The sequence below is a fragment of the Pelophylax lessonae genome (genome assembly GCF_965119305.1).
Source record: "Pelophylax lessonae genome assembly, chromosome: 3".
Classification (NCBI taxonomy): domain Eukaryota; kingdom Metazoa; phylum Chordata; class Amphibia; order Anura; family Ranidae; genus Pelophylax; species Pelophylax lessonae.
The window spans coordinates 395603180-395622106 of record NC_138770.1 but is presented as its reverse complement, the minus strand read 5'-3'; the positions used below and the strand labels follow the sequence as shown (position 1 = coordinate 395622106).

The window sequence follows — 18927 nt, the reverse complement described above, 5'->3', positions numbered from 1 at the left end:
AAAAACCAATTTTGTAAAAGTCTGCTGCCCTTCCATAAACGATTACTATAAAAGATGCTTGATCTGTCAGTTTTTTGACCAAAGAAAACTGCATTCACACTGCCAAAAATATTTGATCATTACTGCCACCTAGTGAACAAAAGGGTGTACAGAATTCTAGCATAAAACAATATACAGGCTCACCAGAGACAGCAAATCCAATTCACTGGCTGTATTTTTCAGGTTTTCAATATCATAGTCTATTTTGAAGTTTGACAACAAGTCTCGGAGAAGCGGCTTTATACTTTTTGTCCCAGTTTGATGCTGTGGCAGGTCTTCGTAACCTTCCCATTCTTGAATAAATAACAATGTTAAAAGTAATAATATAAGCCCCTTTTCCATAAATACATTAAAAGTATAAAACTCATAATTTATTGCATCACAACTAAATGATGCTAGATCAGTACTTAATTCAGGGGTCTTCAAACTATGGCGCTCCAGTTGTTCGGGAACTACAATTCCCATCATGCCTAGTCATGTCTGTGAATGTCAGAGTTTTATAATGCCTTATGGGACATGTAGTTCCCCAACAGCTGGAGGGCCGTAGTGTGAGGATCCCTGACTTAATTCAAAAGCAAAATGGGATTACATTTTTAAAGCAATGGTTTTATAAAGGGATTTTCAAAATCTACGAAGTTTAATGAGAATATTCAATACCTGTTCTCGATCCCACCCAGAGGTGTTACCAGACCATGGTATCATGAGCTTGTTACCTAGGTCTCTTGCTTGGTGCCATGGTTCAGCAACTCCAACTCATTTAGAGGTGGTCCCTGGATGGCCTGATCTCCTGCTTGACAGTGTCCATTAGTTCTAGTAAGGATGTCACTTGGCTGGTGACAGACCCAGTGGGACCAGCAAAACATCTGCTCTTTCTACTTCATGTAACAGCTGATGCCAGTAATCTCTATAGTGTCTCACTTTCCACTACTTAACATTAAATTAAAGGGGCATCCTTCTTCACACTTAAGAGTAATGTAAGGGGGCATGTTTTTCATACTAATTACCAATATAATGGGGCTAATCCCTTCTTAATGACATCAACATAAAAATAAATTCTTCCTCCCATTGCTTACTAATGTAAGGATGCTGTTAATTGTTCCAGTAAACAATATTGGCATAAAAATAAATTATTTCTCCCATTGCTTTCTAATTTAAGGATGCTGTTAACTGTTCCAATAAACAACATTGTAAGGGGCATTCTACTTTGTAATGACCACCAGTAGGAGGAAGAATGCCCTTATGGACCACCAACCTATGGGGGAATTCTTCATCCTATGGATCACTAATATAAGAGGGTGCTTTCTTCTTTCACACTTTCTTTCACAAATGTAGAGGGGATTCTTCCTTCAACTGATGATCAATGTAAAGGGGCTATTTCCCTCCTAATGTTCATCAACATGATAGGGAATTCTTCCTCCCCTTGCTTACTAATATAAACAATGCTGTTAATTTTTCCACTAAACAATAATGTAAGGGTCCTTTCTACTTTGTAATGACCACCAATAGAAGGAAAACGACCTTCTTGACCACCAAAGTAAGGGCAATTCTTCTTCCTACTGATCACCAATATAAGGGGGCGCTTTTTTCTTTTATACTTTCTTCTACAAATGTAGAGGGGATTCTTTCTTCCACTGGTGACCAATGTAAGGGGGTATTTCCCTCCCTATGGCCATCAACATAATAGGAAATTCTTCCTCCCATTACTTACTAATGTAACAATGCTATTAATTTTTCCACTAAACAATATTGTAAGGGGGCATTCTATTTTGTAATGACCACAAGTAGGAGGAAGAATGCACTTACTGACCACCAAGGTATGGGGCATTCTTTTTAACACTGATCTCCAATATAAGAAGTCCCTTTCTTCTTTCACACTTTCTTTCACAAATGTAGAGGGGATTCTTCCTTCCACTGATGACAAATGTAAGGGGATATTTCTCTTACCATAGACCATCAATGCAAAGGGGAATTTATCCTCCAGTTGTTCACCAATGCATGAGGACGGTAATTTTCCCACTGACCAATAATGTAAGAGGGTATTATGCCTAAAGAAAGGGTTATGCCTTTTTCTATATTCTATGTGCAGAGAATCATACATAGTGGAGAAATATTTTTTTCAGAAATAAATGTGTGTCTGTGACATTGTAGTACAGTATTTAGGGAATATTTAGGTGGTATAAAGACTGTGGCACAAATGTTCAGTGTATAAAGAGAGTAAAGACCCAGGCACTATTTACCTAGACCCACTGTTCAGCACTATGTGGTCATGTGTGGACTGTGTGCTGTTCATTGCAGGGCATCACACTCTTAGCAATGCCCATAATGCCACCAGGGGTACAACTAATTTAGGCTTCAAAAAAAGTTTTCACAAATATTATCATCTTCAAAGTAAAAGCATAATTTATAAATATGACAGGATATAAAATAGTTTATTATTGCTCCTTTAAACAGAGGAATCCAGTAAGATATCTTACTTGTGCCATCTGCAGAGTTCTGTTCACCTGAATTGACAAATTGAACCTCTCTTAAATGTTGGCATTCTTTGTCTTTAGAGTGTGACTCAATAACAGTCTCAGCAAGGTTTGACACTGGTAAGTGCTGCAATGTCTGTAAAACATTTATACATCTTAAAATTCTATAACATCTTGAAATAGGTAAAATTCAATTCAGTTACTCTTCCCAACTTCTTAAAGTAGAACTTCCCTTCCTTATGCACAGTAAATAGCAAAATGATTTTCTATCACCTCTATACTGAGAAAGTGCTGCTGGAAAAGGCCTCTTACATTATCCGTTCTCCTCTTATACTTCAGCTATGCCCGACTGCTGGGAGTAGGCATCAGTAAGGCCCCCCAATATCATATTATGGGGACGTTAGTTGTGCCTCAGAAAACTACACTAGCCTGTCAGTCAACTGATGCCTAGAAGTGGGAAGGTCTGATCAGAAGTTGGCATTCCTGGGTCCTCCCACTAGAATTGTGAATAAACTTCACAGGGATGTCACAAGAGCAGTGGCCAGGGAAAGAGTGGGAATAATGGCCACCAGTCTAATGAAAAGGATATAAAGGGGAATGACCCCTTATTATGCAGGATTCAACTTGCCATTTCTGCACAATAAGGGATGGCTGCATAATATAAAGATGGCTGCCTTTAAAAACATAAATAAATTGCCTAAATATAAAAAATATGTGAAAATTATCCCACCGCAAGTTCAGCTTTAAAGGACTTCAAGCTTTAAATAAACTGCTTATAGGGATGATCTATCAAAGCAATTAGCTAAATACACAGGTAAAACAGATACAGGTGAATTCTACTCACTTAAATATAAAGCAGTTCTTCAGTCAGGTTTAAAAAAGTCAAAAGTCGGCAGCACAAATGCTATAGCTGCTGACTTTTAATAAAAGGACACTTACCTGTCCAGGGATCAAGCGCTGTCCTTACCAGGACAGTGCTTGATCCTAGATCCAGGCTGGTTCTTCACCTGTCTTCAGGTCTCTAGAACCTGCCTGGTTCTTCACCTGTCTTCGGGTGTGGAATGTTTAGTGTGGGAAGCCAGCTGCGGCTTCCAGCTGAATTGCCCAGTCAACTGCAATGAACGTGGGGCAGGTAACTGAGGAAACTGGGTACCCAATCCCCCCCCCCCCCCAAAAAAAAATAATAATTCAAAAAGAAGATGAGGGCAGGGGAGGACATAAGGCAGAACTTACACTTAAGAATTAATTTACACTTTAAGCTGGCCATACATTCAAAAATCTCTACTGGACCAGACAAATTTCAATTAGCTGTGTGGGCACTCCCGTTCAACAATTGTTTAACTGACCTCTGTTGAAGGGACCTGTTGGAAAATGTTCTATCGAACAGCAGTTGCAGCCAATCAGCTACAGCCACTGATCAGTGTATTATATAATGGCAGGGCCCACGGTCAAAATACAATGTCTCCGCAGGAGAATTCCTCAATCTACCTTGTTTGTGTGGATGGAGAAATCTGGGTGGCTGAACTAACAAAAAGAAAACATACTGTGTATGGCCAGCTTTACAAAATGGTTCAAAGCACAGTAACTAACATGCACAAACCTATTAGAATGTATTACTAAGTACTCAAATATAAGCAAGAATTTATTACCAAGTACTCAAATATAAGTAATAAGTACTCAAATATTTATTATAAACATACTTTTACTAAGTAATTTATGTGAGATTTCTTGTGGTACATACCCTGATATAGTTAAATATGGGTTTCACTGAGTGCAGATGACAGATTAGCCACTGCAGGTAAATGACAAGGTCTTCCAAAGTTACTAGATGAATAGAATTCTTTTTTCCAGTTATTAAGTGTTCTCTTGCGATAGACAATCTCTGTGCTCTTTGCACAGCATCAAAGTATTCCTGCATAATGCAACCAATTTGTTTCTAGAAGTTAAAAAAAAAAATGTCATTATTTATCTGAGGAAATAACAATTATCCTAACTAGATTGCATTAGAATATTGCATGGATCCCTTATCCACCTGTTGTGGCATTGCCCCAAACTTCAGCATTACTGGGAAAATGTTTCACAACTCTTAATTCCCCCTACTCTACTAGGATGGTATTGGATTTTAAATTCACACTCCAGGGAATAATTCCAGTAGATTTACACACAACCAATGGTGTCAAACTCTTAATTACACATTAAACAGATTAACTTGCAAACATGGGGGTGCACTAAGAAGTTCCAAAAAATACGGTCCTGGTCGCTGGACTCTAATGATTCGCTTTATACCCCCTCCACTTCATGAAACAGAGGATATCAGCTAACATAACATTATTTAATTAAGTGGATGAATCAAAACGTCAACTAATAAAAAAAAAGGGTTTATCTAAAGTGTTGTTGGTGGAGTTATGTCGTTCATTCTATACTGAACTTCCTTAGTGTACTGCACATTCTTTGAGTCATACCCTATGTACAATTCTCTTACACACTCATTTGGTGTACTAAGCTGCTTCGCCTGGGACGCCGTGACTGAGCGGAAGGCAACCCCTCCAGAAGATGAAGAAAAAGAATGAAGGGAATAGAGCCAAGTAAACATCCAATCTCTAAGAAAAATAATGACAACACTAGACATTTCCCAAGAGGTAGGAGTTCCATGGATCCCAAACCTTTTCAACCAACCTTACTCATTAAAAAGTACAGAAAGTCTTTCAATTATCATGATCCAAGATAGCTTAGCTTTGACCCTATAAAGTGAGATAATAGCTGACTTCCAGGATCGTGCAATGGTAATTGGTGCCGCTATAAATATAAATGAAATCAACCTTTTTACATGTCTCTGACTCTCTGAGCCTCTTGCACGGGATAGCTCAATAGAGCTTGTTGCAGAGATTTCTTAAGATTCGCATGGGTCAGGGAATAAATAAAATTACAGATATGCGTCCAATAACGCTTTACTTTCAGACACGTCCACCATGGATGATAAAGTGTGCCTTCCCGAGCACAACTAAGGAAGCACAATGCAGAGGCTCCTGGAACAAAAGAGGCCAATCTAGTTGGGACCATGTACCATCGAAGTAGTATTTTATAGCTAGCATTGATGATAGATGTATTTATATAAGATTTTGAGGCATAGCTCGCTATCTTGTAGTATTCTACCTGTTCCAATTCTATAGCTACATCACTTTGCCATTTTATAATATAAGGCAATTTTGTGGGTGAAGACATTAGGTCAGAGTACAATGCAGAAATATGACCAGAACGCTTATCAAAATTCTTGCACAAACATTCCAAAGCATTAATGCAGGACAGGTTACTCTTGCATTGTAGGGAAGTGATGAAGTGAGAAAGTTGTGCGTGTCCGTAAATTTCTGTATCAGGGAACTGGTATTTTTTTCTCAATAATTGTTGGGATAGAGTCGCCCTTGCACACATCTGCAATCCTTAAAAAGCCCTTATTTTGCCACCATTTAAACACTGATAGGGTGAGACCAGGGGTAAACTGTGGGTTGAGAAATGAAGAAGTCAAGGGAGTGTGCGTAGATTTGAATTTATGTGAGGCGCACAGTCTGTTCCAAAAGCTCAGTGAAAAGGATAAAGTAGGGCATAGTATGGGAGGCCTATCTCTAGTGGTAGCCATATTAAGTAACTAATTGGCATGGAAGGATATGAGTAGGATTCGTTAGACATCCATAGGAGAAAAGATTTGTGAGTGTGGAAACAAATCAATTGCACCATTTGAGCAGCCTGAAAATATTTCAAAAGGTCAGGGACTTCCAGGCCACCCCTAAGGTGGCTCTTTTTTCCCCAAATAAATGATAAGACCTTTTTTTTAAACTTCAGCAAATCTGAAGAAGATATTGCAATTGTAAGGTTCTGAACACGTATAAGAGCCTAGGAAAGATATTCATTTTTATAGCAAACAATCTACTGAACCAAGAAGGCAGAGATATGAGCCATCAATCCATATCTGTTATTAGCTGCTTATAGTTGGGAGGATAAATCTTTTGGTAGATAGTGAACAGAGAAGGGGTTAGGTGGATGCCTACACAGGGCAGAGAGTCACCTTACCAACTAAAGTTAAAGTTTTTCTGCACAGTCTGGATTGTCTGATCATCTAGAGACAAATTTAGAGCCTAGGATTTCATATGATTCACCTTCAGTCCCGACACGGAAGATAATTGCGTTAAGAGGGCTTTCAAATTGGGAATAGCGACCATGGCTGAAGATATTAGCAAAAAGTGCACACTTGTGTTCCCTGTCTCCAGAAAAGATGCTTCTAATATCGGGATTCTGCCTATTCTTGTTAGCTCGTGGTTCCAATGCTAATGTAGAAAAGAGGGGAGACAAGGGGCATCCCTAAATAGTACCCCTAAATATGCAAGGTATGGTATCTGTAGCCCTTTACTGACAAGGGGGCTAGAGGATTCTCATACAGTATCCTTAGGATCAAAAGGAAGTGAGGGCCAAACCATATTTCTGTAGAGCTTAAAATAGGTAATCCCATTTTATCGCGTCAAACGCCCTTTGCAGGTCCAAGGATAAAAGCATACGTCATACGCAGTCCCCTAGAGTCCTAGTCAGAATGAACGGCTGAGATAATATCAATGATGAGCCGATTTAAACTGATGCTTGCCTGTGTGGAACGAAGCCTACCTGGTTGGAATGAATTTATTGTGGAAGGAAGGAGTATGGCCTAGTGGCTAAAATTTTGCCAACTTCGGCAGGTACTGTGAGTTCTAACATTTTTTAAACTGCCCACTAGGTGGCACTTTAATCCCTTTCTATACATACACAAACACACAAGCATTGAGGGAAGTCGCATGCGAGTCAGACAGGAATTGCACTGCATTCCTGTTCAAATCGTATGCAATTCTTTGCAGTGCGATTTGCGCCAGTTTTTTTATATTGACGCAAATCACACCACAAAGAATCAGTAGTCGGTATCGGCGAGTGCTTGGCTGAAAGTATTGGTATTCATATTCACCAGTAAAAATCGGTATTGGTGCAACCCTAGTTGCAGAGGATACCTAAAATCTGACTTGACTTGCACAGTGAGAAAAATAAGTAAGCAAACCACACAAGCAGGAAATTTTATTTCTTGGGGGTTTTCTGTACACCATTTTAAAACGGAAAGGTCGTTTGTTTCCTATTTTTTTTACATGAAAGTCAATTTACCTTAGATAAAGATAAAGGCAATTTGTTTTGCTGTAAATTGAGGTACATTTGGAGGAGGTTTATTAAGTAAGCCTTCTACTAAATCCTTATGTCAATTACAGCCCAGAAAGGTATATATTAAAGTATAAACTCATATCCACAATCTGCAAGCTTTGGGACATGAACCCAAGTTTATTTTCATGGATTACCTCATACTTGTTCTGCATATCTCACCTAATATTTATTCTGCGTGAAGGAAAAAATATCAAAATATATAAGAGCAATGAGGACTGTCAGTGCTGACTCAGATTCAAGTTCATTTTCACTGTAGCGGCTTGCTTGTAGATGTTAGGAAATAAACTACATGGAAACAGCAAGTAAAAGTATGGCCCATATACTGTATATTCAATGATGCAGGTTCTCTGTGCTTAATGGGTTGTGGATCAGTATAATACAGCCTGCAGATTTTTCTCCTTGGATTTTAGAAAACCCACCTTTAAGGTTTTCAGTGATCCAGCACGTAAACTGCAAGCAAAGTACTTGTAATCTGGAAGCAAAGCAAAGTGTAAAGCTCAAGTGTTTAGGGCCCTGTTCACATTTGGGCAATTTGGGAATCATGGGCAGAATCGGTGTGGCAAAATTCGCAACACGTTTGGATGCCATTCATCCTAAAAGGCACTCTAAATGTGGTGCGCTTTTGCTGCAATTGTCACGCAACAACGCATGCGAGAATCACTGCAAAACACGTGAAAATTCGCGCCTGATTCAGGGGCAAAATTTGGTCCCTGAAATTCTTTCGAGCGACAATTGTGCATAGGGAAGGCCACTCATGTGACGCTGGGGAATCACATGAGAATTGCCCAAATAAAATCGCCAGCGGGAACACAAGTTTGCACTGTGCGCTGTGTGAATGAGTTCTTAATAACTGTAGATGTGGAAATGGGTCATTAAAGAAGCTGTGCGTCTGCAACACATTTCAATTTTATTAGTTACCTGGTACTGAGGGTAACACTCCTCCATGGCTTTAGTGTGACGACAGAACCTCTTCCACCTTAGCATATTCAAATATTTACTCTGCACCAAGTGGTGGATTCGGTCAATGAAAAACTAGTAAAGAAACATAGGGGTTTATCACATTAATATTTCATGTCATTAAAAAAGTGTTATAATGTCCATTTACATTCTCTGTATTTTCTGTAAGACAAATATAGAAAACAAAATGTGAACAAATGAATTTTTACCTGTTTTTCTAGAATACGACTACACAAATTGTCATGATTGGAGTATATGTATGTCAATGGATGGTTTATGTTTGCTTTAGCTACAAAGATCTAGCTGGACCAATTTAACTTTGCAATACAAACCATACTGGAATTCAGGTTTAGAGTATAACTAAAAGGGAAAAGTTTTTTTTTTTCAGTTTCAGATAGAGTGGAGTAGGATTAGAACCTCTGTCAGTTTTTATTGCGTTCTGTGCCCCCGTTAAGGAGATTCACCCTCTCTATTTGTTGTTTACCACTATCATTGAAAGTGAAAGTAAGAAAATCTCAAATTTTGGGTTGTTCCCAGAAAAGTAATAGAGGGGAAATATTTGAATGGGAACACTAGTTCGGGTGACCTGGGGGTCCCCAAGTGATTGCCTTAATTTGCAGAGATTACCTCTAACTTCCAGTGTGGCTATGAGACAGGAAATTAAGCGAAATCTCCGAAATGGGAAACAGATGGCGAAAAACAAAAATTGACAGGTTGTAGCCCTTCCTTGCTCTATCCAAAATTGAAAGAGTTTTGCCTATAGTTCTACTTTAACTACATGAGATCTTATTTGGGACCCCATCATATTGCTGGATAAGGACTTTTCACACAAATTAACCAATGAACTCTAATCCACTTTGTTTTGTCTTGATGACACCCTTTCATACAAATCCAACCTCTTATGTTAAGATTTTTTCAGTAAAATCTACTGCTGGATTATGCTATTGCTGTCTGCATTATATGCATAGCTGTGTTTGATCTTTACAGACCAAAAAAGAGAAAGGAGAGATTACTTCATATGTCATGAAGTATAAAAAGCTTTCTGACCCCTATTAACATCCCATGAATCCCCTTTCCACTACAGTTTGCGTTATTGGGCTTTGCTAGGTTCAGGCACCTGGGACATTATCCTACCATCATCATAGTTTTACTTTAATTCTTCTGTATATCATTGACTAATAGACTTTTTGTGGTCCCCAGCGTTCTTTTACTGCGATTCCGAAAAGACTAAAACTAGTCAACTAGCATATTCCAAACAGTTCCAGGCAGTATAATTCTCTCATGGCATGTGTAATTTAAGGGGAAAAAAGATTCTTGCATACGCAGGATTATGCATGCTGTATATGTGTCATTCAAAATAATATTCCACATTGTTACCTGATGCAATAGGAGAGGCAGATTATCTTCAGTGTATTCTTTTCTTAGACAGGTCTCCAGCTCTCTCTGCATAACATCAGCCTGAACAATAACTGGTTTCGCTCCTGCCACCTTAATCATAGGAGAAAAAAACTGCAATTAGTGATACGTGGAATAAGTAATAGCTTGGGTGGAAAAGTCACCCATTAAGCTATTGTAGTATAGTAACTAGTTACATAGTTACTATGTAACTAAGAGGAGCTGAAACATTCTGGCCTTCATGCATGTAGGTTCTGTTGCCTATAGCGGTCATTGTTCTCCTATAGCAGGGGTCTCCAAACTTTTCAAACAAAGGGCCAGTTTACTGTCATTCAAACTTTAGGGAGCCGGATTGTGGCCAGTGGGGGTAGAAAATGTCCCAGGCTCATCATCAGTGAAAAAAAGCATGGCCTTAGGCTTAGTGGTCAATAGGAGGAGGAGTAGAGCCCTAACTATGGTATTAGTGGGAGGAATAGTACCCCGTCATTGATATCAGTAGAAGAAACAATGCCCCCTGTTGATAGTAGTGGGAGGAGAAGTGCCCCATCATTGGTGTCAGTAGGAGGAAAAGTGCCCTATCATTGGTATTAGTGGGAGGAATAGTGCCCCATCATTGGTATTAATGGGAGGAATCAATTTCAGTGGTAGGAATAGTGCCCCATTGCTTGTTTCAGTGGGAGGAATATTAACCCATCATTGGTATTAGGGAAAGGAATAATGCCCCATCATTGGAATTAGTGGGAGGAAAAGTGCCCCATCATTGGTATCAGTGGAAGAAATAGTGCCCTGTTATTGGTGTCAGTGGGAGAAATACTGCGCCATCATTGGTATCAGTAGGTGGAATAGTGCCCTATCATTGATGTCAGTGGGATAAATAGTGCCCCATTATTGGTATTAAAGGGAGGAATCAATTTCAGTGGTAGGAATGGTGCCCCATTGTTGGTTTCAGCGGGAGGAATATTACCCCATCATTGGTATTAGGGGAAGGAATAATGTCCCATCATTGGAAATAGTGGGAGGAAAAGTCCCCCATCATTGGGAATTAGTGGGAGGAAAAGTACCCCATCATTGGTACGTGTGAAGAAATAGTGCCCCATTGTTAGTGTCAGTGGGAGGAATAGTGGCTCATCATTGATATTAATGGGAAGAAGAATGCCTTATCATTAGTGTCAGTGGAAGGAATTATGCCTCACTGTTGGTGACAGAGGAAGAAGCAGGGCCCCAATTGGTAGTATCAGTGAGAGGAATAGTACCTCATCATTGATATTAGGGGGGGGGGGGATTGCCACTTTATTATTGTCAGTGGCAGGAAATATGCCCCATTATTGGTATCAGGAATAGTACCCCATCACTGATATTAGTGGGAGAAATAATGCCCTAAGGGCCAGAAATGATGCCCCTCTGTTGGTGTCAGTGGGAGGAATAGTGCCTCATAATATTGAGAAAAATAATGTCCTAAGGGCCAGAAAAAGGCTAGCAAAGAGCCACACCCGGCACCCAGGCTGCAGTTTGGAGATCACTGTCCTATAGTATGGGTGAATGATTAGTTGCTGTAGGCAGCAAGTACAACAATCTACAAAAACTTTTACTTATGAGACCCACTGTCACTTGTATTGATTGTAAAAACATTAAAGCCCAAGTCCAGCCAAAATGTTTTATGTTGTCACCTTGGTAAAGTAGGCGAGATTTAAAATAGCCATAGACATAAGATAACTCTCATGCAATCCAGCAGTTTTAGGCCTTATAGTGTACAATCTAATGTATACAATCTACCTGCAGACACTGCCAGTTGAGGATCTTCTGTAAAGATAATAATTAGAAAGTTTAAAAAAAGCTATGCTAGTGTTCTCCTCTGAGAAGCTGGCACCAAAGCAGTCTACAGCACAACTTTCCATGTTCGTTTGCAACCTCTTTATGTTATCTGCACTGACGGGCACACATGCCTGAGGGTGGTTGGATTGACATTTCCAATCATCCTCTGTCTAGTGTCTACGTCCAGTTATAGAACTTCTGTCAAGTTTTATTGCTATCTATCCAACGCTACTTGGGGGGTTCAGGATCAATACATTTTTAGACAGCTGCAGTATATACAAGTACATTTCTAAAATTTCTGTATTGTCCTGAGTGTCCATTGGTCACATTGTATAGATCTTTCTTCAAGTTAAAGCTTCAATTACCTGCAGACCTCTTTTCAAGATCATCTCTCTCTCATTTCTGAAGTATGAAATATCCTTTGGTATGGGAACAGAGCTAGAAGATCAGACAGAAAAGCATGAAGTCATTATGACAAGATCTATATCTATTATATCACTCTAAGCGTTGTTTTAATAAGGAAACATAAAACGTTAATGAGGGACTATGAACCCTGCTAGCAACCCCATAGTGAGTCTATGGGTGACATCACATCCCATTCATTTCACAGCCGTTGTCAGTCCTCTCCTGCACACAGCTTCTGTTGCTGGAGACCGGACCGAATTAGGTACAGAAAAGGTAAGTATGGCGATTTTTGCTTTACAGGGTTAGATAGATTAGTCTTAGAATGTGGCACAGAGCAGGTTTAGCGTTAGTAAGGTTTTTCCTGGACTTCCCCTTTTTTTAGTTACCTAAAGCTGGCCATAGACGGTTCAAATCTCAGCTGGTTCAGCAGAGATCAACTTGGGAACAACCAGCCTGTCAGATTTTACATGTGATTATTGCTAGCAGCTGGTATAGCCACTATCAATAATCACTGTGCTCTCCCGGCGGGGGAAGACTTCCCCCGCCCCCCCTCCCCTTCCACGGGGAGAACATACTGACTCCGCGGGAGGGATTCCCTCATCAACACTGACTGTGTTAATTGGGGAATAAAGCGATTTTGTTTCCTGCAACATGCAATAATGCTCCAGTAGTGGAATGTCCCTTGGCATCATCACGTCAAGTAGAGAGCTTTGGACCCTGCACTGGTTTTTATGACTTCAGGAGCACTCGTAAGAAGATGTTGCGGGGATTGGTCTATCAGCATGGAGGAGCAAAGGACTGAGTAAATAAATAAACTTCAACAAGTCCCCTACATCGAAACAATTGACCCGTGCAGCGCGGATGCAGCTCCACTGCAAAGGATCATTTTCAAGTTTTCTATAGTTGGGCGTTAAACAAATCTTATGGTGTACACTACACAAGTAGCATGCAGTAGCAGTTAACCTCACATGATTGTACAATGTTCCAATCATTTACTACTTACTACTTTTGTAAATTACTTCATAGAGAGTCATGTATTCCAGCGATCAATTGCTACTTCTATTGATCAATCGTTAGCAATTTCAGAAGCATAGTTGAACTACTAAAAACATCCCTTATAGCCAGTGGTGGGATTCAGCCGGTTCGCACCTGTTCGTTCAAACCTGTTACTAACATTTTACAAGTTTGTGGAACCGGTGCAAGCCGGAGATCCAGGCGGCAATTTGAGAGGGTGGACGGCTCTTTAATTAGGCAGTTACTTTAAACCTTGTGGTCGCCTAATTAAAGAGCCGTCTCTGGGGTTGGACAGCAAAGCTTCCTGCTCCACTGCACTGGCTGCTCCTAGTCTCTAGGACCGTGCGTTTAGCTGGCTCTGGGTGCCTCGCTCCGGGTGCCTCTGCTCCATTCAGCACAGTCTCCTCCCCAGCCAGAGTCCCGACCTCCCCCCCCCAGTCGGCTCCCAAGCAAATGAACTTTAAGCACACAGGTGCACTGGGAGAGCCGGAGGACACAGCAGGGTTGTCTGCAAGGCCAGCCCCCTCCTCCCCCCTGTCATACACAGGTTTCCCTCGGAGTGATATGCTGATCGCCCATCCGTGCTGCTGCTGGAGGGAGCCCAGGTGACTATAGATGAGTGTCCTGCAGCTTGGTATAGGTGAGTGAGTTGACCTCATATCCCCCACACACCATCCCATACCCCACACTATCTCCCCTGGGGACAGGGACCCCCCATTTCACCTGAGGACAGGGACCCCTTCTCCCCTGGGGACAGTGACTCCTCCTTTCCTGAGGACAGTGACCCCTTCTCACCTGGGGACAGGGACCCCTTCTCCCCTGGGGACAGGGACCCCTTCTCCCCTGGGGACAGGGACCCCCACCTCACCTGAGGACAGGGACCCCCACCTCACCTGAGGACAGGGACCCCTTCACCCCTGGGAACAGGGACCCCCATCTCACCTGAGGACAGGGACCCCTTCTCCCCTGGGGACAGGGACCCCCTTCTGACATGAGCCCAGGTGACTATAGATGAGTGTCCTGCAGCTTGGTATAGGTGAGTGAGTTGACCTCATATCCCCCACACACCATCCCATACCCCACACTATCTCCCCTGGGGACAGGGACCCCATCTCACCTGAGGACAGGGACCCCTTCTCCCCTGGGGACAGTGACTCCTCCTTTCCTGAGGACAGTGACCCCTTCTCACCTGGGGACAGGGACCCCTTCTCACCTGGGGACAGGGACCCCTTCTCCCCTGGGGACAGGGACCCCTTCTCCCCTGGGGACAGGGACCCCCACCTCACCTGAGGACAGGGACCCCCACCTCACCTGAGGACAGGGACCCCTTCACCCCTGGGAACAGGGACCCCCATCTCACCTGAGGACAGGGACCCCTTCTCCCCTGGGGACCGGGACCCCCTTCTGACATGGGGACAGGGACCCCTTCTGACATGGGGACAGGGACCCCTTCTGACAAGGGGACAGGGACCCCTTCTCCCCTGGGGACAGGGACCTCCATCTCACCTGAGGACATGGACCCCTTCTCCCCTGGGGACAGGGACCCCTTCTCCCCTGGGTACAGGGACCCCTTCTCCCCTGGGGACAGGGACCAATTCTCCCCTGGGGACAGGGACCTCCATCTCACCTGGGGACAGGGACCCCTTCTCCCCTGGGGACAGGGACCCCTTCTCCCCTGGGGACAGGGACCCCTTCTCCCCTGGGTACAGGGACTCCTCCTTTCCTGGAGACAGGGACCAATTCTCCCCTGGGGACAGGGACTCCTTCTCCCCTGGGGATAGGGACCCCATCTCCCCTGGGGATAGGGACCCCATCTCCCCCGGGGACAGGGACCCCATCTCCCCCGGGGTCAGGGACTCCATCTCATCTGAGGACAGGGACCCCTTCTCCCCTGAGGACAGGGACCCCTTCTCCCCTGGGGACAGGGACCCCTTCTCCCCTGGGGACAGGGACCCCTTCTCCCCTGGGGACAGGGACCACATCTCCCTTGGAGACAGCGACCCCTTCTCACCTTAAGGCTTCTCCGTGGCTATCTCCCACCAGTAGCTCTTTCCCTACAGGGAGTCCCGGGGGACCTACTGCTGCCCGACGTGGATGATGAGACCCCTAAAGTGAAACTCACACAAATCAATTTTTTTATCATTTTAGGCCAATTTGTTTTCTGCTAAGTCTTTTTAGTTAAAAAAATCCCAATAAGCGTATTTTGATTGGTTTGCGCAAAAGTTATCACGTCTACAAACTAGGGGAAAGATATATGTCATTTTTATTTATTTTTTTACTAGTAATGGCGGTGATCTGCGATTTTTAGCGGGACTGCGACATTTCTGCGGACAGATCGGACATCTTTACTGAAAGTCAGAACTGGTTCCTAAAATTTTTGAATCCCACCACTGCTTATAGCTTTATCTTTTCAGCAAACCATGGAAATTTTGGATGTTTCAGAGTTGATTATGTTAAAAACTTGTAAAAGAATTTGATTTGAGAAGGTGGACACGAATATTTTAATTATTTATTACAGGTAATAATATAGTATTCAACTTACACAGCGCTTACACATATAGTGTAGATTCTTATCAGTCCCTACCCTCAAGGAGCTTACAATTTAAAATAACTCACATTTATACATACTAGGGTCAATTTAGACAGGAGTCAATTAACCAACCAGCATGTTTTTGGAGTGTGGGAGGAAACCCACACATGCACATGAGAGAACATGCAAACTTCAGGCAGGTAGTGCCGTGGCTGGGATTCAAACCCTAGTGCTGTTAGGCAGAAGTGCTAACTACTTAGCCACTGTGCATCAGCTGTATGTTGCAGAAACATGATAAAATTCAAATGGCTGACCTAATACTATACAAGCATATATCTATTGTGTTAAAATGAGCACATTGTTATGCCCGTTGTCCTGAACATACCTGTAGGCTCGACCAGGTGTACCGCAAAGAATTCCATTTTCTTCTATCTCTGTCTTCAGTTCTGATAACTGGGAAGCTAATTGCTTCTCTAGGGATTGGATGTTATCGCTAGAAGATATTCTGTACAATTCACTCATTATCTAGGTTTTGGCAAAGAGAAAAGACAAATAATAATGAAACACCCTGAAGACACAGATAGTCTTTATGTAAAGCAAAGCCTGCACTGCGAACTGCTAAAACAGTAAAAAAGTTTATGTTTATAATTATTACTTTCATTTTATTTTCTCTTTCTGTCACTTATCCTTACCAATTACCAATTTATCTAGGAAAGAAAAAATTGCACAGAACAGAATATCCTTATAGGTGACAACCTTTTATGTCTGGGTTTACAATTTAACAACCAGAATTGGTTTTATTGAAAATGGCATAGTACAAAAGGTTCAGTTTACATATCAATTCAGCACATCTAAAGAGGTATTATTTGACAAATAGTGTACAGCAAACAAACTGTATGAATATAGAAGATGAGTACAAATGTAAAATATATACCGCCATCACAATGGAGGGGAGGGGGCCCCCCAACAGGGCATTCGATGCAACCCAGGGCAAAGCAGCCAAGAACCCGCTCAGGGATCCATCACCGCTCCGTCCAGGGCTGCCAAACCTTACCATACTTCCCCGGACATCCCCTACTAATGTACATCAATTTGTACATGGGTAGTACTGCATCAATAGAGGATTCCCATGAGGTCACTGTAAGGGGGGGGGGGGGGGTAAATCCATCTATTCAGAATTTCTGTTTTTAGCCAATAAAAGTGCAAGCAGTGTTTTGGTACATCGAGGCCTCTGCTCACTTGAATGCCCAACAGTGCTAGTTCAGGGGACAATGGCAGGGTTAACTGAAGACGGGCATTAATACACTCAAATACTTTTTCCCAAAACCGTGCTACTCTTGAGCATGACCAAAACATATGGTAGTATGTACCTTCAGTAGAGTGACATCTTGGACAATCTGGGGAGCGCTGTGGGTAAATTTTATGCAGCCTTTGAGGCGTGTAGTAAATTCTATGCAAAAACTTTGTTTGAGTCAACCTGTCATGGGAGGATATTACCATCCTAGTATTCTCAAAACACTCCTCTCAAGTCTCTCTATCTAGGTCTGGGATGTCCTCACTCCACCGTTCCCACAACCTTTCAATTTTGGGAGACTCGACACCAAGAATAGCCAGCTAAAAGGGAAGATAGGGGATTTATCAGGGTCTCCTGCACAAGAAGCTCCTCTATTGGGTCTGCCTTCAAGGTAGGAGTAACAGAAAATTGGGCTCTCACAGCGTGGCACAGTTGGAAGTATCTTAATAGCATCCACCTAGGTAATCTATATCTGGCAGTCAGGTCTCGGTAGGGTAACAGCACCCCAGGCATTATATCCCTAAGCGTTATATTTCCAAATAATTGTGGATCTGGAATCGTCCCAAAATGGGGCAAAGATGGGGTTTCCCTACAACGGGTGGAACGGGGACCACTGATTAGGTTGGAGAAATCATTTCCTAGCAGCCATCCAAACTCACAACGTCACCCTCATAGGACAAGGCAGCTAGTTATAGGCTTTGGAGCCCCTTAAGACCAGGTTACCAAGCTCCACCAGGGAACCAAAAATGGCCGCTTCTAAGCAGACTGCTGCGTTGGTCCTGGATTGCTCAAACTACCATCTAACAGTGACTAAGGTAGCCGACCAATAGTAGACTTGCAAATTAGGTAGTGCTAAACTGCCAAAACTCACCAGGAGCAGCAAAGTTGACTTCGCCAGACGAGGAGGGGAGCCTCTCCAGAGAAAGGAACCAAGGCATTTATCTATCTCCCTAAAAAAGGAACTAAGCACCCAAGTTGGGCTTTTGCGGAAGACCTAATTACATTTAGGGAGATAGATAATTTTGAAAATATTTATGCGGCCTAGGAGGTTCAGTGGCAGATTGGCCCACTTAGAACAGTGTGCCTGTAATAGCAGAAGTAGTGGATGGAGGTTCAATCAGTAGAAGCAACGCAGCCTGGATGCCCAAATATTTAAAACTCATCCGCCCAATGCAAAGGGGTTGAAATTGCAAAAGTCCTAGCCTGAGGGTCAAGAGAAGAACACCAATGAATGCGTTACCAGAAGAACTGTCCAAATTGCATCGAAGACCACGAGAGCCGCATGCAGAAAGGAGTTTGCATCATGCAGGAACAGCAGGGTGTCATCCGCATAAAGCAAAATTTTTTCCTCTAATGACCCGATCTGCAGGCCCTTGATGCACTGGGATCTCCGAACAAATATGGCCAAAGGCTCCAAGGCCAAAGCAAAAAGGCTAGGAGGAAGGGGGCATCCTTTTAGGGTCCCTCACTGTAGGGAAAAAAAAAAACAGAAAGCCTAAAATTAGTACGAATCCTACTCTAGGAGATCTGTAAAGCAACCATTGAAGGAACCTAGGTCCAAACACTTCCCAAAGATCCATGGTGTTGAAAACATTTTCAGCGTCCAATGAAGCAATGACTCTTGTACCTCCGTTAGAATGGGAGGCATCAATATTGAGGAAAAGGCGGCAGATATAAATGTCTGTGCCTTTCCTCCCAGGCATGAATTCAGTCTGATCAACGTGAATTAGGTCTTCTATCACCTGGAAAATTGGCCAGTAAGAGGCACAATCTTCTGGATCCCT

The 18927-nt window shown here is 42.5% G+C and overlaps 1 protein-coding gene across 1 annotated transcript in view; it reads right to left on the bottom strand.

Moving 5' to 3' along the window:
- Window positions 1-16371, bottom strand: part of LOC309551714 (uncharacterized protein) — a gene marked incomplete at its 5' end in the record, with an annotated part of 213716 nt that extends 197345 nt beyond the window's left edge. Inside the window, 7 exons of the mRNA XM_082252399.1 lie at window positions 184-332; window positions 2514-2646; window positions 4252-4446; window positions 8655-8768; window positions 10071-10181; window positions 12266-12338; window positions 16235-16371. Coding sequence (XP_082108525.1) covers window positions 184-332; window positions 2514-2646; window positions 4252-4446; window positions 8655-8768; window positions 10071-10181; window positions 12266-12338; window positions 16235-16371 — 912 coding nt within the window. The remainder of the gene's footprint in view (window positions 1-183; window positions 333-2513; window positions 2647-4251; window positions 4447-8654; window positions 8769-10070; window positions 10182-12265; window positions 12339-16234) is intronic.
- Between the last annotated feature and the right edge of the window lie 2556 nt (window positions 16372-18927).